General features: G+C 44.3%; 4 protein-coding genes across 11 annotated transcripts; 2 read left to right on the forward strand and 2 right to left on the reverse strand.

Moving 5' to 3' along the window:
• Positions 1 to 1,257: 1,257 nt before the first annotated feature.
• On the reverse strand, positions 1,258 to 5,577 carry ftr86 (finTRIM family, member 86). Its single transcript, XM_079354165.1, has 11 exons — positions 4,887 to 5,577; positions 4,393 to 4,488; positions 4,057 to 4,290; positions 3,795 to 3,957; positions 3,605 to 3,712; positions 3,477 to 3,527; positions 3,342 to 3,392; positions 3,205 to 3,246; positions 2,922 to 2,987; positions 2,615 to 2,817; positions 1,258 to 1,757 (listed from the first exon to the last, which is right to left on the reverse strand). The coding sequence occupies exons 1-11, from the start codon at positions 5,397 to 5,399 to the stop codon at positions 1,422 to 1,424; spliced, it is 1,863 nt and encodes a 620-aa protein (XP_079210291.1). The 5' UTR covers positions 5,400 to 5,577; the 3' UTR covers positions 1,258 to 1,421.
• Positions 5,578 to 6,114: 537 nt separating this feature from the next.
• On the forward strand, positions 6,115 to 9,614 carry nudt8 (nudix hydrolase 8). Of its 6 annotated transcripts, none has more exons than XM_079353345.1 (6): positions 6,343 to 6,774; positions 6,881 to 7,726; positions 7,816 to 7,948; positions 8,807 to 8,884; positions 9,141 to 9,223; positions 9,519 to 9,614. In XM_079353345.1, exons 1-6 carry the CDS (start codon positions 6,731 to 6,733, stop codon positions 9,547 to 9,549), a joined length of 1,215 nt encoding a protein of 404 aa, XP_079209471.1. In that variant the 5' UTR covers positions 6,343 to 6,730; the 3' UTR covers positions 9,550 to 9,614. The 6 variants fall into 6 exon arrangements, with proteins under 6 accessions (XP_079209470.1, XP_079209469.1, XP_079209471.1 ...); XM_079353342.1 differs by having other exon boundaries at positions 6,344 to 6,774; positions 9,141 to 9,364; XM_079353344.1 differs by lacking the exons at positions 6,343 to 6,774; positions 9,519 to 9,614 and adding an exon at positions 6,115 to 6,223 and having other exon boundaries at positions 9,141 to 9,437.
• A 564-nt stretch (positions 9,615 to 10,178) lies between these two features.
• Positions 10,179 to 18,456, reverse strand: mfrp (membrane frizzled-related protein). The gene is made up of 13 exons (XM_079353340.1): positions 17,909 to 18,456; positions 16,770 to 16,878; positions 15,992 to 16,129; positions 14,906 to 15,070; positions 14,534 to 14,753; positions 13,809 to 13,939; positions 13,581 to 13,706; positions 13,409 to 13,485; positions 13,177 to 13,325; positions 12,916 to 13,046; positions 12,034 to 12,168; positions 11,736 to 11,863; positions 10,179 to 11,093 (listed from the first exon to the last, which is right to left on the reverse strand). Exons 1-13 carry the CDS (start codon positions 17,960 to 17,962, stop codon positions 10,869 to 10,871), a joined length of 1,788 nt encoding a protein of 595 aa, XP_079209466.1. The 5' UTR covers positions 17,963 to 18,456; the 3' UTR covers positions 10,179 to 10,868.
• Positions 16,044 to 27,521, forward strand: LOC306830092 (complement C2). Of its 3 annotated transcripts, none has more exons than XM_079353337.1 (19): positions 16,044 to 16,127; positions 19,333 to 19,439; positions 19,830 to 20,008; positions 20,115 to 20,300; positions 21,459 to 21,638; positions 21,826 to 21,924; positions 22,509 to 22,651; positions 22,745 to 22,886; positions 22,976 to 23,110; positions 23,263 to 23,367; positions 23,963 to 24,100; positions 24,542 to 24,651; positions 24,736 to 24,853; positions 25,142 to 25,289; positions 25,386 to 25,459; positions 25,952 to 26,043; positions 26,745 to 26,877; positions 26,971 to 27,020; positions 27,336 to 27,521. In XM_079353337.1, the coding sequence occupies exons 2-19, from the start codon at positions 19,360 to 19,362 to the stop codon at positions 27,516 to 27,518; spliced, it is 2,295 nt and encodes a 764-aa protein (XP_079209463.1). In that variant the 5' UTR covers positions 16,044 to 16,127; positions 19,333 to 19,359; the 3' UTR covers positions 27,519 to 27,521. The 3 variants fall into 3 exon arrangements, with proteins under 3 accessions (XP_079209463.1, XP_079209462.1, XP_079209464.1); XM_079353336.1 differs by lacking the exon at positions 16,044 to 16,127 and adding an exon at positions 18,467 to 19,244 and having other exon boundaries at positions 19,861 to 20,008; XM_079353338.1 differs by lacking the exon at positions 16,044 to 16,127 and having other exon boundaries at positions 18,467 to 19,439.
• The last annotated feature ends 21 nt before the right edge of the window (positions 27,522 to 27,542 follow it).

The following is a 27,542-nucleotide window of genomic DNA, read 5'->3' on the forward strand; positions in this document are numbered from 1 at the left end:
CTGTATTGATTGTTTCATAGTCTTGTGTTTATTTTAGTCTTCAGTGTGTTTCCTTGTGTCCTCCTATGTTACCTGTTAGTTTATTTCCTGTCTTGTGTTTTTAAGTCTAGTCTTTGATGTTTCCTGTTTTAATTTGTATATCTGGTTTTGGTTGTGTTGTCAGTGTTGAGTTTTACTTTGTACTTGTGTTCTTTGTTCCTTGTGTTTCCCTCCTTTCTGATTACCCTGTCTCGTTAGTCTCACCTACGTCTGATTACCCCATGTCTATTTAGTCTGTGTTTTCCCTGAGTCTCTTGTTGGTTCATTGTCCTTTGTCATTCCCCGTGTAGTTTTTGATGAGTGTCTGGATTTACTTTGTTTTTCACACTCGTTCTGGATTTAGATTTTTGAGTAAATTTTGTTTTGCCTTTTGTTTGATAAATATTTTTGTTCCTGCACTTGGGTCCTCCCTCCCAGTTTCCTACCCGCAAACGTGACAACGTGAGCGTGAAGGGCATGTTGTGTGCCTTTGTGACATATTATTGTTTTTCCTTTAATCAGATTTTAAACTCTCTAATTGAAGATACATGTGTTTGTTCAGCCAGAAGCCAGCTGTGCTTTGTCCACCTTTTTTTCCTGTCAGGACAACCTGACGCTACAACGTGTCAAATGAGAGCGTCACTGTCCCTCGATGAATAGTTTTGTATTACCAGAGTTCACTGGCACAAACAGGCTTATGGAAGTTTGGGATAAGAAAGAGAGAGAAATGTTTGCTGTCTGAGATGAAAAAGTGAGGAGGAACCAACTTAAGTCAAATTATATTGATTGGAACACAATGCCAGACTTTGCAGCGTCAATAGAAATTCTTTCCAAATCCATGTGGGACCAGAAGAGATGCATCCAGGTCAGTGAGATAACATCAGCAGTATCCTGTTTATTCCTTTGGTCACATAAGAAGGGGGAGGTTTGCTGCTGTGATCCGGAAAATCACAAGCTTTTATAACTGGTTGAACAGCCAAGTTTAGGTTGTGTTGGATTTTAGTTGTCTCCGTTTCTTTTTCTTTAGTTTTTGTTGATGTGTTTTTTGTATTAACCCTAAACTACTCGTATCTTACTGTAAAACCTGTCAATTTATCTTTGTATGGTTCAAAATTCAGTTAAAAAAGTTGAGGGAAAAAAGAAATTCTGGTACCATGAAAACCCTAATCTGCAGGATACTTAATGACAAGACCTTCATCGTAAACTTTAAAAAAAAACAAAAAAAAAACAACTGAAGACAAAGTGAGTAAACTGTTTTTTTTAATTAAATTACAAAGAATAATTTTATACCATTTCCTTCACAACGATGCGCTCGGGACAGAATAACGTCATAAACCCAGACACGTCTAAACACCATCACATCGTAGGTCATACAGGGAATATAATCACACATTAGATTTTGTTTAATCCAGTGGGCATATAGTCACTTCTGCCCCTACTCCTGCCCAGAACCTGAACCCTGCATACAGCGGACCTGTGAACTGGGTCTGGTGCCGGTAGATGAGTTCAGCCTGGTTCTTGGCGATGCGGTAAAAAGCTAGAATCCCTGCATGCTGGTCCAGATAAACCCCGATTCGTCTGGCCTTAGGTGAGCCCAGAGGTTTTTCTTTGCCATCATGCCAGAAGGAAAACCCAGTCCCGGACCAGTACAAGGTCCAGGAGAGATTATTGTGGCCCAAGCGGCTTTTGTCATCAGAGCCTTTACGCTCCATCTCCTTGTGGGCCACGCCGATGGTGATCTGTGTGGAGTGACGGATGACATAGATCAGGAAAGCAAAATCTTGATGAGAAATATTTCATCATCATTGACTAAAAAACATGTAGAGAACTGCTCTCCAAAAATCTCACGTCTGCTTCTCATTTTGTTGTTAAATAGCATCAATATCAAACATCCATCCATCATGTATACCGCTCGTCCCGGTTGGGGTTTCGGCAGACTTGAGCTGATCCCAGCTGTTGAGAAGCCGGGTTACACCTGGACTGGTCGCTAGTCAATCAGAGGGCTGACACACAGAGACAAATATCCAAACACACTCACACCTATGGGCAATTTAGAGTCACCAATTAACTGAGTAAGCATGCCGATGGACTGTAGGAGGAAGCACATGATGTTTGAGGAGAACAAGCAAACGCCACACAGAAACGCCCTCCCAACAAAGGATTAGAAACCGGGATATTATGTAAAAAAAAAAAAAAAGAAAAAACAGACATTAAATATGTTATTTAAAGTAACTATGAGGATCCTTTAGGCAGAACAGGTTTTGGCACCCCCTGTGGAAAACATAGGTACTGTGACGTCCCCTTTAAAAGCGCAGAAAATCTTGATTTCACAATCGTTTGAAAAGTCTGTATCCAGATCAGGTTGATCCGATTCAGCTTTTCTGAGCTTCATTAGTTCATCTCTGGCAGAGAAAAAGTGGAACACCAGATCTGGATTGTTCTTGTCTGGATTAGCTGGTCCCTGAAGTTCACGCTCCTTATACTCGAGTCTAAAAATATGGCTTTATTTTAACGTTAACTTTCTCGTCAAATAACAGGGATCCGCCTGTAAGCTGGACGAGCAAACACATTTCTCCTCTGATGACCCAGCACTCACCTTCTGGCCAGTCCACTCCACCTCCCAGTAGTACGGGCTCCCTGCCAGGGGCTCTCTGCAGACAACTTGTCTCCAAAAGTCAAAGCGCTCTGGATGGTCCGGTGGGTTCAGGTTCTCTGCCCGCATTTTGGCATTGCGACATCCATCTGACAGCTGTACATGGCGGTACACCGTGTTCGGGTCCATGGTGGGTTCAAAGCGAACTAAAAAAAGGGATACGTCATGTTGAACAAAAACCTGCACCCTCATGAGGTTTCGTATTTTCTTCTTCCTTCCGTGATAAAAATGTAGAAAATGACGGACTCACATTTTAACAATTCTCCTCTGGTCTTTGGGTCTGGATTAGCAAGTCCCAGTTTTGTTACAGGAGGAGCTGAAAGACAAAACAGATTTATCCAATCAAAAGATTTAATATAAACTCTTACTAAAAAAATAATTTGTCAGCATGTATTTGGACAGTTATAGTTCTGCTATGAGACAGCTTGTCAGCTTATTGGTTTACAAAATGTATAAATCAAATTTTAATATCACCATTTGTTGGCTTGCCTCTTTTTTTTTAAGGGTTTGAAGGTTTGTTTTTGTTATTTTACCTTTAGGCTGAGGAGGAAGGTTTGATGGAGGGGGGGCTGAAGCTTCATGTCCAGAGAGAGAGAGCAGAAGGAGCTAGTTAACTAAACATCATGAGTATTTGTTTTGCGAGCTGTAACAGTGTCTTCTTTTTTTTTACCGTGAAGACTTGCAGGTCGTAGAGATTGAGATTTGGGTGAAGACTCCTGGCCTGAGGTGTAAGAAAATGGATAGATGAAACAAACTCCATGATCACCATAATCACACAGAATATGAAGACTTTAACCTGACTCACCTTGAGGTCGTGGTGGTGGCAGAGGTGGAGGGTCTGTTATCATATCATACACTACGGGAAAAAAGGGGATGTGTTGCAAGAACTTTTTCTAATTGCAAATGGCTTATTTTCGTTCACGTGATTTTTACCTGGACTTCTCGTAGTGCAGAACTGACCACTGTTACCAGCTGCAGTAGCGCCCCCTGTTGCTGCTTCTTCTGTGCCGTTGCCTGTTGGAGCCACATCATCCTGATTCACTGCAAAGACGAGGAAACTGATTTAATGATTAAGGAAGAAAAGAAAATGGAAAAAAACCCAAACAAAAACAGCAACACTGACATAACGTGCAGATCGCGTCCACGCTTGCTTTGCATTGCTCCTGTATTGCCTCTTGCAGCTCTTTGAAGACCGAGCGGATGGAGGAAACCTCTGCCCTCTCCTGACGCAGGTTTGGCTCTCCTGTGGCACCAGTCTGACCAGGCGGCTCCATGGTGAAGAAATTCTTGTAAAAGTATTACAAGTACAAATATTACACTTTTTGTTTTATCAATGCTGAGCCTTGTTCTATGGTCACCCTTTGAAATCATGCAACAGTGACTACCTTCAAGAAGCAGATGTGGTCCTGCATGTCTGCCAGCCTGTTCAGTTCTTCACTCTTCCAGTGCAGCTGAGCCACCTCCTGCTCCAGGCTGTTGATCTGCCCCTCCACCTGGCTGCCCAAAGAGGCCTCGTGGGTGCTGAGGAGCTCTCCGACCTGGATTCCAGTTTGATTCACACTCTTCACGAGCACTGAGAACAGATCTACGCTCTCTTGTTCTAGAGCCTGTACCAAGGCCTGGGATTGAAGCGGGAAAAGACGAGGATCAAAAAAGAGCAGGGGTGAGGAAATAGTAAGAAAAAAAGAGGAGGCAATGAATGTGGGTTTTTTTTTTTTTACCTTGTGTTGGCGGGAAACATGTGGAAGCACACTAAGCGTCTTTTCAGTGTCCCGGATTCTTTTCTGCACGTCAGCCTGCATTTGCAAAAACTCTTTCTAGAAGAACAAAACATATCATTGATTTCTTAAAATACAATTTAAAAACCGAGAGGCATCTCACACTCACGCACAATTTGAGTAGTAACTGCATTGTCTTGAGCTGAGTCACCGGTAAAGTTACAAAACATTTTTGCCAGAAAATCCCGTTAGAGCAGGGAAATAACGCTTCTGTGTTTGTTCAAGGGATACACAGTTTAAGCTGTTGTCTTACACGTCCTTCAAGTCCGTCCACATTTTGGAAGTGCTACACACACATGAAAACACAGTTTCACAGTTTGAGTCACCTGCTGTCACTTCATCATGTGCAGTGAGAACAAGGCGAGAGAACAGAATAAGAACACCAGTGGAGCACTGATAATATAAAGCTGGTCTTTTAAGTCTTGTTCATTACGCACCTGCCTCTCCCTCCTTTCCTGATGTGGTTTGAGCACACGATGTCCCTTGTGTCCTTGCTGGCAACATACTTCACACACACACTCCTTGTCCTCGTGGCAAAACATGTCCATGGGCCTGTTGTGTTGAGGGCAGAGCCTGGGTTCCACAGTGGGAAGATGAGGGTAAATGCTGCCCTGCTGTACAAGCCCTGTGTCTGGTAGGACCTCCATGTAGATCGGCATTGACGGTGGAGCAGAAGACCCAGCTGTGAAGAAGCTCTGCTTGAAGCTGTTAGTTCTCAGTTTCTCCATAGCTTCCACTAGCACAGTGCTCTTACCCAGCGCGGGTCTAGGGTTGAAGACCTGTCTGCACTGGGGGCAGCTGTACTCACCATTGCTGTCTCTCTTGTCCCAGTGGTTTTGGATACAAGCCAAGCAGTATGAGTGTCCACAGGGCAGAGTGGCCGGGTCCTTCAGGGTGTCCAGGCAGACTGAGCAGACAAAGGTCTCCTCTTCAGACCAGGCAGAGGCCATGAGGTGCTGGTTCTAAACAGAGACTGATTCAATGTCTGGGAGGTCACACCTGGAAGTGGACAGCCACAAGATTCTGAAACCAAAAATGTTATAGAGTCCTTAGTTTGGGAAAAACAACAACAACAACACACACACACGCAAGGATGATGGGACTGAAATGCCAGTTCACACGAATCACATGCTGCTTAAAAACTCAGACTATCTGGGCTCAGGGTGGAGCTGGCAAAACAGGTGGGGTGAGGTTTGACTCTCGTTGATGTCACCCTTTTCAGCTTCCCAGTTTCCTTAAAGATAAATGGCAGTTTCATGGATTAATGGTGACATTATGGTGTTTTTAAATTAACACAAAATTACAAGTATAGGCTATATATATATATATATATATATATATATATATATATATATATATATATATATATATATATATATATATATATAGATAGATAGATAGATAGATATACACACACACACATATAGTGTTCAAATTGAATGGAGGTGAAGTAATAGGGTTTTAAGAAACAAAATCTTCATGAAGCATAATTTAGACAGGGTGTAGTTAAGAACGGTGTAGTTAACCTAAATAAATAATAATTAAATAATAATAATACAACTCTGGTTTGTGTTATCAATGAATAATGTCAAAAATCTGTTTCGTCACACACCCTGTTTGAGTTTGCAGGAAAAACAAAGACGAACTGCGGGGTTGTGAGATCATCACAGCGCAGTGAGGGCAACAGTGACGCGCGTGAAGCTACTCGGCGCCATCTTGACTTGGGGCAACCGGCTAGCCGTGGCGAGAGGCCAGCTGCTACTTAGCCTGTCAGGTGAGTGTCTTTCCGTGTATTAAATGACGCATTCCCAGGGTAAACATGTGTCTTCTGGACGCCTCTTTCCTCTGTGAAAGATGTCACCGGACCCCTTCAATTTAAAAGTGTCGGTTTATGATGTTAACCTCACTTTGTTTTGTGCTAGCCTTGTGCTAATGCGTTAGCATGCTAGTTAGCCTGCGTTCAAGTCAGCTGTTGACTTTTGGGCCATTGACTCTCCTTAACACTAAAAGACCTGCTCTTATCTTTCTTGAGTTCAGAGCAGGGACCTAATAGAAAATATTTATCGTAAAGAGTACGTGTGTTAAACGCGGTTAAACATGCTAACTGGTATTTTCAACAGGGGAAAAGTCGAAGTTTGACAACGTTGGAAAGTTGGGCACAAACAGCTGACCAGTGAGAATTGTCAAATCAGTTTTGTCGAGAGGATAATTGGTAAAAAGACACAATTAATGACGATATCGCAGCTTTGCAGTATGTTTTGGTGAAGAGTAGACAAACAGGATGACCTTTGACCTTTGCAAACAACACACAATCATCTCCTGCAGGTAGAGACAGGTGTAGTCTTTGGTTTACTTTAAGCTGTGAGATAGAGTTTCATACTCATGTGCAATCTATGCTTAATTGAGCCTGTCTTTGTGTTTCTCTTTCAAGGATGTTTCGGGGCCCTCAGATCCTGTCCTGGTCTTGCCCCCTAAGACCTCTCCTCGTACTGAGAGAATCCCACCTCTCTGCGGTGTCTGACTTCGCTGCAGCTGCAAGAGAAGTGAAGGAAAGGAGATATGAGAGGGTCTGTGAGAGTAAGGAGGGGTCGGAGACCATGTGGCCTTCAGCGCAGCAGCCGTTATGTAGCCTGAACTGTGAAACTCATCAGCTGAGAAAAGCTTCATTTCAAAACCTCCTATCCAGCGCACACCACCCCTGTAAGTTTCTTCCTGTAGCCATAAGCGGCAAGCCAGTCGGGTCTGGTTCTTTAAAAAGCACTTTTGTGAAAGATTTAGATTTAAATGTCCAAACTGTGAGCTCTTACTCAGAAGGTTGCCTTGGACGCCGGGGAAGGCCTTGCCAACCTTCCTTCATTTTTACAGATAGGAGTCAGTGCAAACTTCCTCACAGCAATTTATATTACAGGCATCACTTAGTTAGACCTTTAAGCTCGTGTACGCGTACACGGTGGATATTGAACCGCTCTCACAATAGGCCGCACCCCCCCATCCTCAAGTTTCACCAAAGCAGAGCTCTTCATCAGGCCGCCCCTCACGAAACACATCTCTGGAAACATTGTCTGTCCCAGGAGAATGAAGGCCGCTGTCGACAGAGACTGGAGCCCAACTTAAATCTGTATGATCCGGACAAGATAAAAATAGGACAGAGCAAGGAAAAGAACCAGGAGCGTTGGGCCGCCGTCCTGGTCTCCCTGTGCTCTGTTGAGGGGGAGCCGGCATTTCTCTTCACTCTGCGCTCCAGCATGCTGAAGGGGCGGCACAAAGGAGACGTCAGGTCAGCAAGGCTAGAAATGTGAAAAAAACAACAACAACATACTGCTAGCTGAATTCTGTGAGTGTGTCCTCATTTTCCATCGTTTGCAGCTTTGCAGGAGGTAAGAGTGATCCGTCGGACAGAGATGTCGTGGACACAGCGTTGAGAGAAGCCAGGGAGGAGCTGGGTGTTAATGTGCCCACAGAGAGGGTCTGGGGGACCCTGAAGCCTCTCAGGGACAGGGTGAGTTTTTTTATTTTATATGTATTGGTTTGATCCACCGTGCTGAAGATTTTCCACTAATCTTCGAAGCGAGCTGCATGTGTGAATGCAAACGTTTTGCAGATAGAAGAGATATCACAGTGTCAGTGTTTGTACTTTATTTTCTGCTTGCTAGAAAGTTCTCTTCATTGATGCTATGCATGCAAAATGACACTTTACAGCAATATAAAGGCAGAGCACTCCTCCACATCCGTTCTATGTCTTAACCTTCCCAGCCCGCTCCTGTCCGACAGGGTGAACCTGCCGCTGTGAGGGACGTGTGTGAGGACATGTTTATCATTAACATGAGAGAGAGGAAGATTTGAGCTGTGTGTTTTCTGCAGAGTCCTTGTGTGGGGCAGACAGTAAAAGGCTGTTTCGTTGCAGCTGATGCACTATTTAAAGATTGTTTAATCTATAAACCGTTTCTTTCAAACAATTCATCAATCAAATATAATAAACAGAAAATATGTTATTTGAAAATGATAAATTGTGCTCATAGAAAAATTCCAAGAGTTTGTGATAAAATTGTTAAATTGGTGATCTGATCAAAAACACAGATCCTGCATATTTGATTTAAGTTTCAGGTTTATTTTTTGGGGCTTTTTTTGCTTTTATTGTGGCGACAGGACAGTGGACAGAGTAGAAATCAGGAAGTGAGAGAGCGTGGGAAATAACATGCAGGAGAGGAGCCACAGGTCGGATTTGATCCCAGGGCTTCCTGCCTGGTGGACTACAGCCTCCATGCCTGGAGCGCGTGCAGTCACCACTCAGAAGTTTGATCATTTTTAACACCAAACGTGTCTCTGATGCTTTTTGTGTCGTCGTTTCTCTCACCAGTCGGGGATGATGATCGCTCCTGTGCTCGCTAACCTCGGCCCCTTAGAGGAGTTATCCTTCAAACCAAATCCTGGAGAGGTATCGTCATCCGATCGTTTGTCATGAGTGAATGTCCCAATGATTTATATTTTCATCATAAATCTTTCTGATCAGATACAAGCAGGTCACAGATTAAAGAGATTAAGAGAAGTAAAACATGCATTGGTACATTATCGTTTCACTATTTATAAAAACATTCACAGTCACTGGATTTAAAAACCTTCCACCCTCTAGTTGCTTTCTTTACAGCCGACTCTTTTTTAATCTGTCCTTCCTGTCTCTGCTTCCCTTCCAGGTGGAGGACATTTTCACCATATCTTTGTCCCACCTGTGCAACCCTCAGAACCGAGGCTACACCAACTTTCGCACCGGTGACAAGTACGGCTACACTCTGCCAGTGTTTCGCAACGGGAAGTATCGAGTGTGGGGCCTCACGGCGATGGCCCTCGACTTCACCCTCAAACTCGTTGTCCCTCGTTAGCGGCGAATACACTTTTGAAGTTCGGTTTCGGTACCAAAGTACGCCTCAACAACCATGTGACTGAAAGATCTGAATGTGGAATAAAAAGTGCAATCAAGCGTTGTCCAGCAATACCATGTTAGGAATCACTGAATATAAAATATGGTCATGCACTCGGTTATTTATGAAGATTAATTTAATTTCTCTCTGCAGCACGACAGTTAAGAGGAGGGTTTATTTATGACGCACGCTCTGAGTGATGGCTGGGACTACAGAAGGGGGCCAGCTGATAAAGTGCAGGTGCTTAAACTCAACACAAATCATCTCCATTGATTCAGTATAATCGACCTCTTACATTTCTTTGAATGCTCACAAATAATAAACCGCGGCACACTGAAAATTACTTTGCTGTCACTTTATTGTGAGCGAACAACGCGCATCGCCCTAATCTCTGTTCTTGAAAAATGAAGCCAACGCAGAAGTGCAAAATCCTGCAGATTGTCGAGTGTCAGCTTGAGGCGGGCTGCAGGAACACTCACAAACACACCACAGGTGAAAAGGTCTTTACAGCACAAATAGACTGATTAGTTTCTGTCATCAAGGACACACACTGAACGGGGGGGGGTTCATTTTTCTTATTTTGCTCATCATTATGCGGATGATGAGCCTCCGGTGCCCCCTGCAGGAACAGACGGGTGATGTCACTCTGGTCTCGTCCATTAACATTTACAGTCTGTGGATTCACCTGTCGCCTCCTCACTGGACAAACGCTTCGTCTGCTCACCATGACGTGACAGTACAGTCGTCGTGCCACGGTTTATTGTATGTTCCTGGCACCTGAGAACGTAGGTTGGCTGTGCACAGGAAACCCTGTTAGTCATTTAGATTTCTTTATTTCAATTTGACGTCATTTCAACCTCAAGTGTTCATTTTTAAGGATAGAAACAAACAAGTTAAATTAATTTATCTCTGAGTAGATCTTTGCCACACGAAGCTCGTATTTCATCAGCACGCCTCGAACGCCTCATGTGACCCAGCACCTGTCCATTTCATCCTCCACACGCTCAAATCTGGACCGTTCTCTTTCTTCACAAGCACTGACTCAATGAAAGCACAATGTGGTGTGTGATCATGGACAATGCAATAAAGATCATTGTAAAGTATTCTCTCTGTATTGGTCGGAGGTGAGATGTGTTTTTTATATCATGAATCAAAGCAATAAATAGTGAGGAAGTATAATTTACACCAGTTGAGAGAGAAACATCTTTTTCTTTTTCTTTTTTTTTTTTTTGCTGGTTTCTGAATCTAACTGAAATAAATCTTATCTTTTACTGTCAAGATTTAACAGTGAAATTGCTTCATGTACAGTTAAACCATTTAATACACACACCGAGTGATTTATATGCAGCTGTGCTATAAATCATCTGCTTTCACACAAGTCTGAAATGCCCTGGATCTATTGGTCAAGACCGGTCCCCTCAAAGTGCAAAGTCCCTCGGTCCTCATCACTTCTGTGTTATCAAACTTGAGCAGGTTGTGGGTGATCATCTCAAAGTGAAGGCGTCAAGGCAGCGAGCACTCCATGGGCTCCTGCGAGTCAGGCAGGAGGTGGCAGTTGAAGGGCCAGCTGAAGGAGAGCAGATCGAGCGTGTGGCTACACTGCTGCTGAGCGGAGGAGCAGACGGAGCGGCACGGCTGGAGGACGCCACCCTGAGGGCTGCACTGGGGCAGGAACATCCCGCACACCAGCCTCCGCAAGGGCTCGAAACACGCCAGCTCCATCAGCACCTGCGGGACAAAAAAAAAAGAGAGAGAGGTGAGAGTGAGGTTAAACAGCTTGTTGAAGCTGCTACGCTTTATTTTCTGACATTGTTGGTGCTGCCAGCGGGTCGATTTTTAATACAGCAGAGACGAGAGAACAGGTCCTTTAAAGCTCCTGTGAAGAGTTTTTAGCCTGTTATGAAACGGACTGAAATTCCTAATCTCTTTATATGAGCTGAAAAATCAAATGTGACGATTACTGATAAGGCAGAATTAACTATTTCTATATAGTTACAATGAATGTCTAAAACCTCTACTTCAGGGTAGGTGTCAAATCGTTGGAGACCGAGTCAGGAAACAAGACCAAGATCATGAATGTCAAAGAAAAATCATCAACTTGTTGGTCTTGACTCATTTAAAACCCAAAGTCTGCCGAGTCTTGAGACAGAGACCGATTTCAACGCTGAGTGACAGACAGGTAGCAGCAGGGTACTTTTTTTTTTATTTTTTTTTACAGATTTTGGTTACAGCAGGAGGATATTCTTGGTCAGAAAACTCATGTACGGGACAAAATCAGCATAGAGATAAGACAAAACACTTTGTCCTCGGGTTTGGGCCAAAGTCATCACAAACCTGAAGCTTTAAGGTAAGTTAAGTTTTGGCTTTTACCCGGTACGCTCGCAGGAGTGTGGCAGCTTCCCTCTGATCAGCTATAGACAGCCAGATGTTTGGGAAGGAGGTGAGGTTGTAGCTGAGGCCTTGACACATCTCCACCTCGATCGACTCACACGGAGAAGCTGGAGGCACGCAAACAGAGCTCGTTACTTTTCAAATACCAATGTCCTTCAAGATGTCATCTCTGGTTAGATTTTAAAGTGACGGATTTCCATGTGGACATTTCTGGCTTCGGAGACAAACACGACGACATCTGAGGCTCTGATTGGGGTCGGAGATGAAAAGGACTCACTGAACAGAGGGTAGGTGGAATTGCTGCAGTCCTGTTCATCTGCTCCGTCAGGGCAGTCGTTCCACCCGTCACATAACCACTGCTGCTCGAGACACTCCCCCGTCCTGCAGGCAAACTGGCTGGGACCACACGTCCCTTTGAACAAAAAAACCAAAATGAGACGTGATGAGCGAAGAAAAACTGTGTTGGAAAGAATAACGCAGAGGTACACAGCCTTTCTCAGGGATCACCAGCAGCCACATTGACCTGGGATCTACATTACGCCAATTTATTGTGTCCAGATGAGCCTCTTCCAAGCTCCTAATGGACCGCATGGAAGAGGCTAATGAGCACAAGCGGTTAAAGTAGCAGGAGCTGGTACAGCAGTGTCTGGAAAGCAAGGTTTGAGACCATCACGTTTGGGTACAGAAGCTTTGCTGACCATGCATTGTGTAAGGTCTACACCCTGTGAGGTCCACCATCGAGCCCGCAGAGAAGGCCTCTAGGAGGTTCAATCAGCAGCTGGGCTACAAGACCGGACCTGATCAGCCCTGGCTACAGTATGCTGCCTAACCGAGGGTGTTAGAGCAGAAACATCCACTGACCTCATGAAACATCCCTGAAGACGTGTCCCAGTGCATCCTGGGATGTTTCTTTTAACCGTCCCAAAGATGTGACGTGAGTCCGCTTTGCTCCGAAAGAACAGGCATGCCTGAGCGTGGACTTATTCTTCTTTTTGATTAGTATAGAAGTTCAATCAGCACTTTTGGCACAGATATCTGTACTTTTGAGTTAATACTTGTTGCCCACTTTGCAAATGGAGATGAGAAGGGAATCAGAGGCAAAGGGAACAACAAATACTTTAGATTATTAAGAATTAGCCTTACGAATGCAAGAACTCACTGTCCAGCACAGACACAGCTTGATATGTGGCGTTGAAGCCGCTGTCCGCCACTCCTTCATCAGCCACAAACAGCACGGTCATGTGGGGGCCAGAGGAGGTCAGCTCAGGAGGGAAGGATGTACCACAAAACCTGAGACAGAGGCAGATGAACAAAAGCTGCAGCAGAAAAGGAGGTCAAGCATTCACCCTCTACATTAAGGATTTCCACAACAAGGATTACTGTTTTACTTTTTAATCAAACATGTGGGCGGGGCTCTCACCTTCCCAGGACTCTTCCTGCTCCAGGATCGGCGCTGTCGTGCACCTCCACGTAATCAAACTCACACACATCCTGAGTCTCCAGGCTGAAGTTCCTGAAGCTCAGTGTGATGACGTTCCCCTCCTCCACAGATATGTACCACATGCAAAACTGAAGGGAAACAACAGGAGAACAGACGAGTGAAAACACACACACACACACACTCACGGTGTGTTGGGCAGTTTGATGTGTACCTGCTGGTGAGGATAAGGCTTGGGGTGGTTTGGACTTGACAGGGAGCCTTGAGGCCCGCTCTTCTCCCCGCCACATTCTGGGACAAAACAAACCAGAAACAAACGTGCATGAGTGCACTCTTCTCAGACTTTTTTAAAAGTGATACGATTATCTCCGTCCGTGAGCTCTCACCTTTGTGTTTATGGCTGCAGTTCGCCTCGTCCGATTGGTCCTGGCAGTTTGGATGACCGTCACACACAGACACGGGCAGCAGACAGCGACCGCCGTCACACAAAAACTCTTCACTGGAGCAGCTCTCTGAGGGAACACAGTGCAGGAGCATGCACAGACGATTTGATTTATTCAAATGTATGAGAGTGAATGTAGTTATTCATATGCAGACACATGCACGTGACTGACTGTGTCCAGGCAGTACGGCCCTGTACTGTGCAGTGAAGCCGCTGCCTGTGATGCTGCCATCAGAGCGGAAGGTCACCCACACCGTGCTGCTGTTTGTGTTGACTGTTGGTGGAGCCACGTTACCACAGAACCTGGAGAAGAAAAGCAGACGTCTGCTAATTATCTGTCACCTTTCTTTCATTCTGTTTCTCTCTCACTCAAAGTTCAGAAATATTTCCAATAATCATTTTGTACCCAGAATTACTCGCCAATCATGCACACACCTTTAGTGCCATCTAGTGGCAATTCAAGGTAACAACATGGCAAACAAGAAAATGGAAAGTAGAGTGAGTGGAACTTTGAGTTTATTAGAGACCACACATCAAAACTTTGTGTCCAAATAGTGACTACTTTGTTTTTAAATATTGCTTCCTTAGTTCACACGTCAGCTCAGCCCAAACATTATTAGACGAGTTTCAGGTGTTTTGTACAAGTTTGAAAAGCACTAACTTTAATTCTACAGGAAACATCAGGTGTTTTTATTTTTTATTTTATCGCAACTATTTCACCCCTTTTCATCGATGAATGTCACCCTTGGCCGTACATTATTAAAATGTTCTGCACACTGTGGGGCCATGAGAGGGTGATGGAGTGGTAGCCTGGATATATTTTATCATCCACAGAAGGAACTTTTGTAGAATTATTTCCAAACAGTTGATTAAAGGAAACGTGGAGGTCTGACCCACCTGGTAACCACGGAGCTCTGTTCCTTCTGCTCTTGCACCTCAAGCCAGTCAAACAGACAGGGAGAAGGCCCCTCTATGGTCAGAGAGGAAACATGGATCTGGACCACGGAGGGGGGTGGGACTCGGATCACCCACAGACATAGCTGGTTTGGAGGGTAGGAGCCGGGGTGGTTTGGAGAACTGAAGCTTCCCTCTGAGTCACTTAGAACTCCTCCACAACCTGAAAGGAGACAGAAAGGAAAACTTCTACACCTACAAGGAAAACCCTGCAGAGATCAAGCTCACTGTCTGACGACAGACATAAAGTTCATCATGCACATTTAATTTATCAGCTTGTGCAGTATAAATGAGCATTTCTCTTGAATCTTGTACGTTTTTCTGATGATGGGATCCTGGCAGGCTTTGGTGAAGCTGTGATGTCCGTCTGACTTCTGTTGGCCGGGACTGTGGGTAAAGTAGACGCTCCCTCTCCGGCACTCTGCAGGTGTGGAGGGCTGGTGGACAACATCTGATCTTCCACTTCCTGGCCTTTTATCTCTGAATTAAAGACACAATATGAACTCACATGATGCAAACATGAACGTGATGAATGAGCACTGAAGAAGCTCTTTTAAAATAGGAAAGATGTTGCAAAATTGTAGACTTGGGTAGAACAAGTTAAAACTTTGCATGTTGGATTTGCATTGCCTGTACTGAAACGTTTTAACCACGGCAACTTAAACAATTGTTGTGGTGTGCAGTTCCTCGAGTGTCCACTTGAGGCTTGCTGTCAGCTTCACCTTAATCTGCTGTTTCCAGGTCTGACGTTCGTGGGTCTAAATCCATGTTTTATAAAACTCATGGAACTAACTGCCGAAGCAAAAGAAGCAACCTCTGCTGCGGCAAAATTGAGCCGATGTAGATGTGCAAAAAATCTGCAGTTCCTAAAGTGTCCACTTGAGGCTGACTACAGAATCCAAGGAGTCCTCATTAGGTCCCAAATTATAAAGCTCATGTCTACAGCTTGAAAACGAGTGTGGTTTGTTTGCACTGGTGTGAAAGCTGTCAAATGAAAGAACCAAACAACTAAAACGAGACCACTTCAGAAAATGGGTCTCAGCTTGTTTGTAGTTTGAGCTTGAAGTGACCTCGAGCCATCCAGCTGCAGGGAAGCATTGTGTTTTTATTTGGATTAAACCAGCTGCCATTGCCAAACAAGAAGAACATCAAGCTCAGTGAAGAAAGCATTGAGCTTTTCATCCTTCAGAAACTGAAGGATGACGTCACTGAAGCTCCGGCCATGTTGTTTTAAATTGGTGCAAAGAAACTCAGTGAGATTTAAACAAAGTATTTCTACCTCCAATGTCGATGTTTTTTTAAACGTATCCAGTGAAAACATGTTACTGTCCGTACACTTTGAAGCTTGTCTAATTGGTCTCCATTTCTTTTCCGTTGTGCAGAGTTGATGCGGTGACTCACGTGTGAGGATGAGCGCCAGTGCCAGCCCGATAGCTGTCAAGAGGAGCAGGGCAGCGACAGAGATCACCACGACCCCCCATCCACAACCAGGACCTCGCAGACGCATCGCACACACACCGAACACACCCCAGGCAAGGTCTAAATAACAATTACACACACACACACACACACACACACAGTGTTTACTTTCAAAGGAGAGCCTCTGTATGGAGACCTGAGTTCATTTTATGACGCATTCACAAAACTTGCCGAAAAGTTGATCATAAATCAAAAGTAAACACTTAAAATTAAAAACATTAGCAATGCCCAAATTTACAGACAGATTAAATATATAGCCACTGTCTCATTTTATTTCAGGTGATGATTCAGTTTGCTCCTCTCATGTTAACCTCCATGTTTTTTCCCCTTATTGATCCAACAGTTAATCAAAATGTCCTTTAAGTTTTGTGTGAGGGATTTAAGACAAAAGCTGCAGCCTGCATGTTTTCTCATGATGTGACTAAATCTTTCATTAGACACAATGTTCACTAAGACACCTTCAGGCTTGTTTGGTCTTCAAGGAAAGATCCGACTCGACGACAAAGACAGACTACCTCTGAAGGACTACGTTTGTCTTTTACATTTATAGTTGTTGAACTGAATCTTTTACCATTTTATCAGGTCATCAGGTTCACCAGGACATCATTTCTACAAAAATACCTTTTATCTAACAAACATACATATTCAAGTTTTGTTTACAGATGTTGCTAGAAAGCAGCAAACGGATAGTCTGACTCACTTGTTGTTGGTGGTTTGATTGGTTCAGGGGTGGACGATGACGTCCTGAATCCCTCCACCCTCTCCTCCCGCTCCCCCTCCAGCTCAAAGGCAGGGTTGCAAAACACATTCTGCAGAAAATAAATACAAACAAACAGTTTGTTTAAAAAAGGGCAGTTGGAGACGATGACGTCTGCGAACCTTTGGAGAAAATCAATTTCTTTCTTTTTTCAAATGTAAAGTTTAATAAACACATTTTTACTCACGTCCTCATGTTAAGGGCTCTTTATGCAACAGTATTTAGTCTGTTCGAGTAGTTTAGATATTCATGTCTAATGACCATCACTTTAATCATTCTCTAATCCAATGAATCAGAACAGCTAGATTTATGCTCACACAGAGTTTATATTTAGTCTGCCAGTGGTGCATTTAATTAAAGGAGCAGTATGTAACTCCGCCCCCTAGTGTTTAAAACAGGCACTGCAGTCTAAACTCAGACTCAAACTCACACAGGTCACCATGTGGTGGACACTGTAGCTTCAGTGTTTAGCCAGCTCTGCATGTGGTGGACACTGTAGCTTCAGTGTTTAGCCAGCACTGAATGTGGTGGACACTGTAGCTTCAGTGTTTAGCCAGCTCTGCATGTGGTGGACACTGTAGCTTCAGTGTTTAGCCAGCTCTGCATGTGGTGGACACTGTAGCTTCAGTGTTTAGCCAGCTCTGCATGTGGTGGACACTGTAGCTTCAGTGTTTAGCCAGCTCTGCATGTGGTGGACACTGTATCTTCAGTGTTTAGCCAGCTCTGCATGTGGTGGACACTGTAGCTTCAGTGTTTAGCCAGCTCTGCATGTGGTGGACACTGTAGCTTCAGTGTTTAGCCAGCTCTGCATGGGTCTGTAAAGCTTTCTGCGTTCTAACCTCTCTCCATGTTTCAAAAGCATCTCCAACACTGATCCTAGTTTGAGCAGCTTTCTGCTCTCGTATCTGAACTTCTACTTGGACTGGCTCGGCTCCATGTCGACTACAGGGCTTGATTTCAAGTACTTAAATATTTAAAAAGAGCTGAAATACACATTCACATTTAACTTATTTAAAAAAAAACCGTTTAATCAGCAGTTAAGAAAAAGTCCTAAAAGCTCTATTGTCGTTATCCTCACTCACCTTATAAATATCCGAAGAGTCTGAGTACACTGCAACTTGGCTGAGGTCAGACATCTTTAGTCTGCCGCCTCTCGTTCTCCTTAGAGAGTCTGACGTCGCGATGAATTCTCCCGCGGTGGCGACATTGTGAAGAGAACTGAATCTTCATAAAGAGCTGTTAAAAAAAATGGTTTCGCTGTTTTCTTTTTAACATTTCAAACATCTTCACTGCAAAAGAAAAAAAACCTTCCACTAACATTCCTGAAGCGTCTGACCGTCGCTCGTCCAGCCCAGCAGAGAATCTTGGACATCCATCAATGTAACCCAGATCAAAATGAAAACATTATGATTCACATTAGTGACCTGTGGAGACACCCGTGTTTTCCTCTGCCACCTCTCTGTGTTTCAGCAGCATCGACCTGAACCGCTCTTCATTTCTGAACGCGAGTGGTTACAAAAGACTTGTTAGAAACTCCTTCACAGTGTTGAACAAAGCCGAGTCAGCTGAGAGGACTGAGCCGCTCGGAGGAGGAGGGGGGAAGGGGAGAAAGGATGAGGTTGAAAGTGTAGGCGGGAGGGGGTCCTTGTTAAACCTCGATAATCTCCGTAATGATCTTTTAAGCTCATAAAATGTTATTCACACGCATGTTTGTTTGGACAAAAAAAAGTGAGCAGGTACACAAACACAGATACACATGACCACCAAACACCTAAACGCCCCCTCTCTGGAAGGGCTCGGGTGTACTCGCTGCTTTCTGGCTCCATGTCCTATTGTTCACGGTGAGAAGGCAGACTCAGAGGGCAGAACAAACACCTAGCTGTGGGAGTGTCACCCACCTGGGGGAGGGGCTACTGCCCTTTGTGATGTCATGAAGGGAACATCTCCAAACAGCCTGTTTGAGCACACGTTTTCTGAAAAGTGGAGCAGGCAGAAGACGGAGAGGATGGAGTTTTCTCATCATTGGGGGGTTTGTAGACAGACTAGAGACACATGTTAGAGTAACATGGTGAATTGGATTTGCATACCTTCATAGTAGCCTCACAGCTGTTTTTTTAAAAACAATTGGTACTGTAAAATAAAGCGTCCTATGACAGGAGAGTTTTATAAACGAGTGCAATCAAAAACGAAAGTAAAGGGATCAAATCTGTGCTCTGTCCAAAATTGCACAATCCGTCATTTCCCGGATCAGTTTGGCTGTGTTAATGGGTAATCAGTCATCAAATATAGCGTCTGACTGCAGGTCGATTTAGATACTCTGGCTGTGGTTTCTGTGGTGCAGTCACTTAAAGACACAGAGCTCAGTCATGTATGTGAAGCCTGTACTGTGGATCTTACTCTTCGTCTCCGTCCAGGAGGGTGAGCGGGACTTTTATTGTGTTAGATGTCATTACAAGCCGTCCGTGTCTCTGTAGGCTGCGCATGTTTATAACTGCTGCTTTGACAGTGTGTCTGCAGGACCCTGAATACGATTATGGGACGTACGAGGATCTACAGCCGATCAACTGCTCGACAACAGAGAGCATCAAAGACGGACACGTCACCTACTCACAGGTAAACAAACACCTGAACGGTGGAGCTGAAACTGATCGACATACATGTCAAAACAAACACTCAAACAGAAGCATGATCTATAAATCATTGTTAAGAACAAACCAAAAATGTTTCCAGGGATAGAATAAAGGGTGAAGTAGAGGATGCATATTTTTTTTAGAAAAAGGAGGCGTCATGATTCCTGGAAATGTAAAAAGAAGATAGACAATACTGAAATAGATAGATAGATAGATAGATAGATAGATAGATAGATAGATAGATACTTTATTGATCCCGAGGGAAATTCAAGCGGTAGGACGGTTCAATCCTTTTCACCATTTAAAAGAAACTATACCGTCTTGAAAGTGACCAAGTATCTCTTTCCTATAAATCTCGTGTCCCTTAATTTAGCTCCAGAAGTGACCATGTGTTTCCTCTCAAGGGGGGAATGGAGGACAGTGTGCTGTCCTATCACTGCAGCCTGGGCCGATACCCTTACCCGGTCAGCTCCAGGATCTGCAGTGCAGATGGCGAGTGGTCACCCATGAGATTACCAAGTGGCAGAAAGGCGTCTCGTGCTACATGCAAAGGTTTACGTCTCTTCTGCTTCAGTTCATTTTCATAACTTCATGTCCTTTGTCTTCGTCCGCTTATCTGCCACCCTCTCGTCTGTCCGTGTCTTTGTCCAAATGCCAGATATGTTGTGTCCAGCTCAGCTCCAGTTGGATCACGGGGACTTCTGGCCCCGGGACCAGTGGCTCCATGTCGGGGCCACGCAGAGCTTCTCCTGCCATGAGGGGTTCGTCTTGTCTGGATCTGCCCAGAGGAACTGCACCCTGACAGGAGAGTGGACGGGACGTACTCCTGTCTGTCAGAACGAGGGTGAGGACAAACTCTGGGTATGATTGAATGGGTACGCTTCTGTTAATGAGTGCGACAGAGAACGAGTGAGAGAACATCAGCTTACTGTACGTGGGGCTCTTAGGTGTATTAGAGCGTGTAATTGTGGAGCAAGCACGCTTAGACTAATCTCACACTTAAAATGAGGTTTAGGTTGTGAAGCAGATTTTGATGAATACGCTCATTTACTCCACTTAACTTTGACTTATGATCATCTTTCGCAAAAAAAGTAAAATGAGTAAAAACACAAATATACTTGAGGCTGCTGGGACCCAAACTTCCTCTACACGGCCGACTTCTCACTTTACACCTCCACATATGTCCGTACACTGTAATCACACGTTCAGACACGCTCATTAAAAGTCCTGAATGTTGTCAAAGTGCACTGGCTGCAAATAATACAAGAAAGCAGCTTCAGTGTAACAACAACAGGAACAAATGGATTTTACAGAGGAAGCAGTAAACGTGAAACTTTAAACAGATTTTTAAAAACGTGACTCTGAAGATGAACAACTCTCTAAAAATAAAAAACGATATAAATCTCCTTCTTAGATTGAAACTTCCAATCCTGCAATGATTTCCCTAATTTGACAAATGTGTGGCTGCTTCATACTCTTAGTGTGGGGTGCAGCTGTGAGAAGGGGTGTGTCCCCCCCCATCCTGTATTCTGATTGGTTACCCCAAATCTATGGTTAACTATTTGTCTAATCAGAGTTAAGTTGAAATCAAGTTTTTTGACAGGCTGCTGATAGTTATTGCAGTATTTTTTGTTAGTAAATTCAATTTTAAATAATGTAAATAATTACTTTTCCCAACCAAAATGTCGGCACACTGTGCAACCTGCAATGGAGATAATGACCAATAAATGTATTTGTGCAAGTTCGACTGCTCACAAGAGTTTGCGTAACATTTTCTTGGTCTTTGTTGTGACCTCTGCTGTAGGTTCTACCTGGGGGTCCTCTCACATAATGTGACATGCTGTGCTAGCGGTGCTCTAAACACCTGAAGCAGAGCGAGGGTTAAAAGTCCCAGATCTGTCGTTCTCTGTATCACCATCAAGCGAATACATCTTGTCCAATCAAATCACTCGCTCGAAGCTCATGGATAAAATCGTGTATTTTTTTGCCCCTCTGTCTTTAGATGCATCTGACGACTGTAATGACCCTGGGGTCCCACCCGGGGCCCAGAGATCACCAGGCCGGTTTTACACAGGGGTTAAAGTGGTTTACAGGTGTCAGACTGGTATGGACCTGCTGGGCTCGGCTGAAAGGGTTTGCATGGAGAACAGGGAGTGGAGCGGCTCGACTCCACGCTGCCAAGGTGCAGACTGACAGCCTATTTGAACATCGATACGTGAACAATAGTAATAACCAATTTATGATGAAGCCCTGCTTATTAAAATGAACCACAGAAGATTAAGGACCAATCAGCATCAGTTGGTGCCAGAGCAGCACACATTGAACTGTTACATACACGTCAATTCATCAAATCTTTGTTCTCACTGCAGCCCCAAACACCTTCGACTCCCCGAGTGTTGTTGCAGCTTCCTTGGCAGGGTCGCTCGCAGGAAAGATGGACGTACTCTCACCAGACGCCAAACAGGACGGTGGGTATAACCAATATCATCAGAGTCTTAAAGGAAGAATGGGCAACATTTTACGTCCAGTGTGTCCTGTGTGAATGTGTGTGTGAGTCCTGACTGTCCCACTGGCTGTGTTGTTGTCAGAGCTGTGTTTACATTGGACGGGACGGCCGGCTCCTCCCCTTGTGTATAAAAGCTGTTTTAGTCAAAGACTAGAGAGAAGAAGAAGAACATACTCACTGATTATGTGGAGGTCACGTAATAGCTTTTAGAGTGCAGTTTGAAGCTACAAGCTAACTAAAGAGCGCTAACATTAACCCGCTAGCACAACAATGCAGGACTTCATTTGATTCCAGCACAAGCAAAGGACGATTCTGTTCGCTGCTTGCACTTGACTCCTTTGTGCCAAACAGAGTGGAGACAGGTGTTGGAGTAGCTGGAGGCTGAAGTCTGGAGGAGGTGTCAGCCACCTTTGTTTTGGTTTCATGCTGGTTCTTAAGGGCGACATCTACTGGATCAAAATGTTGCTCATTCTTCCTGGAAACATCTCACCAGTATTTCAGCCCATACAGGGAGCCTGTCGGTGAAACACTTTCTGCCTGTGTTAGGTGAAAGGAGCTCTTTTGGTCGTACCTTCCGTGTGTCTGAAGGCAGTCGCATGAATGTCTTCATTTTACTGGACACGTCGGGAAGCATTCAAAAGGAGGAGTTTGAAAAATCCAGGGAAGCCACCGTTGCTCTGATAAGAAAGGTCTGCAGCATTAAAAAGACGACCTGTCCTCGTGTCTCGGTGGCTGTAACTCCTACATGTCTGTTTTTCTTTCTCTGTTTTGTTGTTTTTTAGCTGGAGAGCTACGAGGTGCAGTTGAAGTTTCATGTGTTGTCATTCGCCAGTGAGGTTAAAGACATCGTCAACATCACAGACACAGATATAAGTAGCAGCGTTGACGACGTCGTATGGAACCTGATGGAGTTCGACTACCATAGTAGGACTGTGCATGTTACTGCTTTATCCACTTACAGATCACAATATGTAAAGTATGCTCTGAACTTTTACATAATGTTTAATCTGCAGGCCACGGCAGAAAGACAGGCACCAACCTCCATGCTGCCCTGAAGCGAGTCACTGAGATGATCAGCTTCTTAAAGCAAAACAGCGCCACAAACCATTTTAATGAGACTCAGAACATCATCGTCATAGAAACAGATGGTAAAAACAACTCTCTCAACGTGTGCTGCAAAAAAAACCCCAAAAAACCTCCTTTGATAACCTCTCTGACTTGTTGAATAAAAGTGGGAGCATAATAAGCGCTCTTATTTTGAAGGGTGCAAGCGTCTGATGATTTTTTGTTTTCTCTGCAGGTTTCAGCAACACAGGCTCCAAACCTCAGGCTGAGCTGGTCAGGATCAGGAACCTGCTGGGGTACCACAGCACAGGCGTGGATCAAGCACATGAGACAATGCTGGGTACGATGATAAAAGGCTTTCTGGTCGTGCAGTGGTTAACTCACAGCGAGGAGGTTGCTGGTTTGAATCCCCGTCTGACGGGAGCCTCTCTGTGTGGAGTCTGCATGTTCTCCTCCTGCATGGCGTGGCTTCTCTCCGGCTTCCTCCCACAGTCCAAACACAAGCTGGTTAGCTTACCTGCTGACTCTGAACTGCTCGTAGGTGTAAACAGTAGAGCAATGAAAAGTGTTTGTAGGAGCCAATTAAGTGTGTGTGTGTACTCGTGTTTTGTATTTCAATGGGTTCTTTGCAGATGTTTATTGACTTAATTTGGACACTAGGTGGCGATAACTGATCACTTGGGCTGATTGGTCAGCCGGTCCGGCGCTTAACCTGACTAACAGAAAACAGCGAACTTTAGCAAAAACAACTCACACGTCATCATCGCAGATTGTCTGCTTCATATGTTACAATAAACTTTTGCACGTCAAGGACTTTCCAGAGCGAGTAAAGGCAAGATTAGAAACCAGGGACATTACATAGACACTACAGCGTTTTGTTTTATACATAAGTGTAAAAATAAACAAACACCCTAGTAATCATATTTCATTTTCAGATGTCTACGTGTTTGGTATTGGAAGCGAAGTGAATAGAGCTCAGCTGAACTCTTTGGGCTCAAAGAAGCGCGGTGAGAACCACGTCTTTGTTCTGAAAGAATACGAAACACTGGGACAAGTGTTCAACAGCATCATCAGTAAGTCCAATTTAAATCGAATCGCTCTCTCGGCTCCATGGGCGCAAGAGTTCAGAGTACAATGTTTTCACAGCTGAAATCATCCTCATCTGATCGCTCTGCTATACGACGCTATAATGACAACATTTGCCTCGATATCAATGCGACATGTAGTTTGACTGAATGAAAAACGTTAAATAAAAGAGCGCTGGAGAACAGAAAATACAATGCAGCAGTTTGATTACATGCAAGATCTTACCTGGCTGTTTGTGGTCGAGCACCAATCCCATTCTTTTGATTTATATCCTGCTGCCTTCTCACCCTGAAAAACTTTCTTTGCAGGTGTGAAAGCACTATTTGAAAATGCAGAAACGTTGTAAAGAAAAGACGCACATAGCAGCAGTTTTAACATTTGAGATTTGTAGTTTGATCTTAATGTCAGGATTCACGTTAATTTTGCAGGTGACAAGAGTGTGACGATGTGCGGGGTCGCTCAGGAACACGTCTCCAAGGAGCAGAGGAGGGAACACAAAGGGATCTTCACCAAACCCTGGCACGTCTCTTTGAAAACGGTGGGGAGCGAACTTTATGTGCTACAACATCAACAAAGTCCTCGCAGATCTTTACCCTCTAACTCTTGTTTTTCTTCCTTTTAGTCGACGCCGTGTGTTGGATCCATTGTGAGCCACAACTGGGTGCTGACTGCAGCTCACTGCTTTGCCAGAGCGAGTACAGACCGTGTCCACCACCAGGGCTTCATACAGCACAGTCAGGGTCAGTGTGGGATAGATGTGAAACATTATGCATCAAGCCACGTTATTTTAACACATCGGCCGTGACAGAAATCGTCTTTAAGAAAAGTTAACTCAACACGTATCTGGATTTAAACCGTGTCTGTTAACATGATCTGTACTGCAGCCAGCCAGTAGGAGTAGCTGCAAATATATTGGGTTCACTTTCCCTTCATGTCATCGTTTGTTGTTGACAGTCTGTGCTTTGAATCCTCTTTGTTTTGCAATAATAATAATAATAATAATAATAAGCAGCTTCTCTGGTTTCCAGGTGAGGGCACGGTGGTACCCAAGAAGGTGATCATTCACCCCAAGTACAACACCCGAGCACTGAAACACAGGAATGTAGCCGAGTTCTATGACTACGATGTAGCTCTGGTGCAGGTGAACATGAGTATCCCTCTCTCCTGGAAGGCCAGGTAAGACGTGAGAAAACCTGCTTTTAAAAAGGTTTATTCCCCCCCCCCCCCCCCCGTGTAGTGCTGAGTGTTTGCATCGTGTTTGTCATTCAACAGACCGATCTGCTTGCCTTGTACCGTGCCAGCCAGCCGAGCCATGAAGAGAGTCAACTCGACATGTCAGCAGCACAGTATGTGACCTCTCCTGACCTAGAACCAGAAGAAATTACATCAGAGCCTCATTGATGTTACTGACAGAAAAGTGTGAAGCCGATCGATGATAGACGCCATATTGGAAATGCTGTCTCGACCTAACGACAGGTGGCAGTAGCTCAGTCCGGAGAGGTGCCAGTCTGTCTATAACAGAGTGAATCAGAATTTTCCCTCAGGGATTAATAATAAAAAATAAATTAAATTAAATTAAAAACAGGCTCGGACGCCGAGTGTTTAAAATGGGTACTGCAGTCTAAACTCCATTACAGAGAGCTGGCCCCAGCCAACAAGAAACAGGATAACACAGGAAGTCGACCTGCTCTGCACTTTATGCCATTATTTAGAAATAACTAGTCATAAAGCATGAAATGAATTCAATGTTTTTGCTTTGTTTGACAGCACTAGTAATGTGATATTTCAGCACCAAACAGTTTCTTTAATAAATGTCTTTGTGAATGTTGTGCCTGCAGGGGAGGAACTTCTACCTGACAGGGAGACTGCTGCCTTTTTCATCCATAAAAACTCCCAACGCAGAGAGACGTATATTCAAACAGGAAGTCAGGTGAGATTCTTCTTCTTCTAAGCTTCACATTGGCCAGTGTCACCTGTCATATATTTGTAGGTAGAGGGCAGTTGAAGAAAGACATTTCTCTTCAGAAGAAAATATTGAGATTTCAAAGAGAAGGAGGAAATACACAGATCTGATGAGTGTCTGAATAATTATTTCATTTCTGCATTCATTGTAAAGGTCAAATCAAGCTCCGGCAACACTCGTCGTTTGAAGATCAACTTTATTAGACTCTCACATTTCAGACTCTTCATCAGGGTCGTCCACCTGTCGCTCTCCATGCACCTCGGAAGTTGTGCCAGAAAACTCGACTTTATATCCATTGTAGAAAAAATAAAAGACAATCAGCAGTTTCCAAACTCCTCTGACATTGATCATGGAGACGTTTGCAAATATTTGGGGGGCGGAGCAGCCTTTTGTAAAGTCAGGGGGACGTGAGAGTTACCTCTGAGTGATGAGACGATGTCTGTCTGCAGGCAACAAACTTCCTGCACTTCGTGGGCTGTGATTGGCTGAACTGCCATCCAATCCATCTGAATGTACCAAGACGTTTGCAGCAGTGACTCGCTGAGAGAAATCCTTGATTGTATAATTAAAAGACATGGGTCGCATACATTTAAATTTCCCTCCATGTTTCCTGCATAAAATCTGGTAAATAACAAAGAGCAATGAAGCGTGTTGAACTTGTGTTTCAGAGGCCTGGCTGTGTAGAGAAGGCGAAACAGACCCTCAAAGAGCCAACCAATGTGACACTGGACGAGTACGTACCTGACAGATTCCTCTGTTCTGGGGGATCCTCGGGGTTTCAGTACTCTATAAGCTGTAAAGGTCAGGATTCAAACCCTCCTGTGTGATCAGAACCATCACAGTGTGACCTGCACGCACTTCAAATTACAAAACAGTCTGTGTGCTGCTCTTCAGGTGACTCTGGAGGATCACTGTTTCTGGAAAAGGGGAAGCGCTACTTTCAGGTTGGGCTGGTTACACACACACACACACACACATATACGCACAGAAAGAAACCTTGCCCACTGTTTTCACCACACACATTTCTGCAGCCAGAAATGTGTGTGTGGTGAAAAATCAAGAAAACAGCTCATAATCCTCCTGTTTTAATAACCTTATACGAGCTGCCCAGAAACACTTTCTGCCCTCTGCATGTTTAAAATGACGCTTTCATCACTCCCTTCATTATTGTGTTTTTTCAGGCGTTCATGCTTCACAGAGCACTTTGTGACTTTGGTTTATCGAGTGACCTGCATTGTTTCTCCTGCTTCAACCACCAGGTGGGAGTAGTGAGCTGGGGCACCACAGACATGTGCAACAACCTCGACCCAGCGCTGAGGCGCTACAGCAGCGACAGGCCGCCTCCGAACGCTCGAGACTTTCACATCGACCTCTTCAAGATAATGCCGTGGCTGAAACAACATCTCAAAGACGAGATCCACTTCCTGCCTGATGTGGAGTGAACATCAAAGCTTTATTGACGAACG

This window comes from Symphodus melops, assembly GCF_947650265.1.
Source record: "Symphodus melops genome assembly, chromosome: 10".
Classification (NCBI taxonomy): Eukaryota; Metazoa; Chordata; class Actinopteri; order Labriformes; family Labridae; genus Symphodus; species Symphodus melops.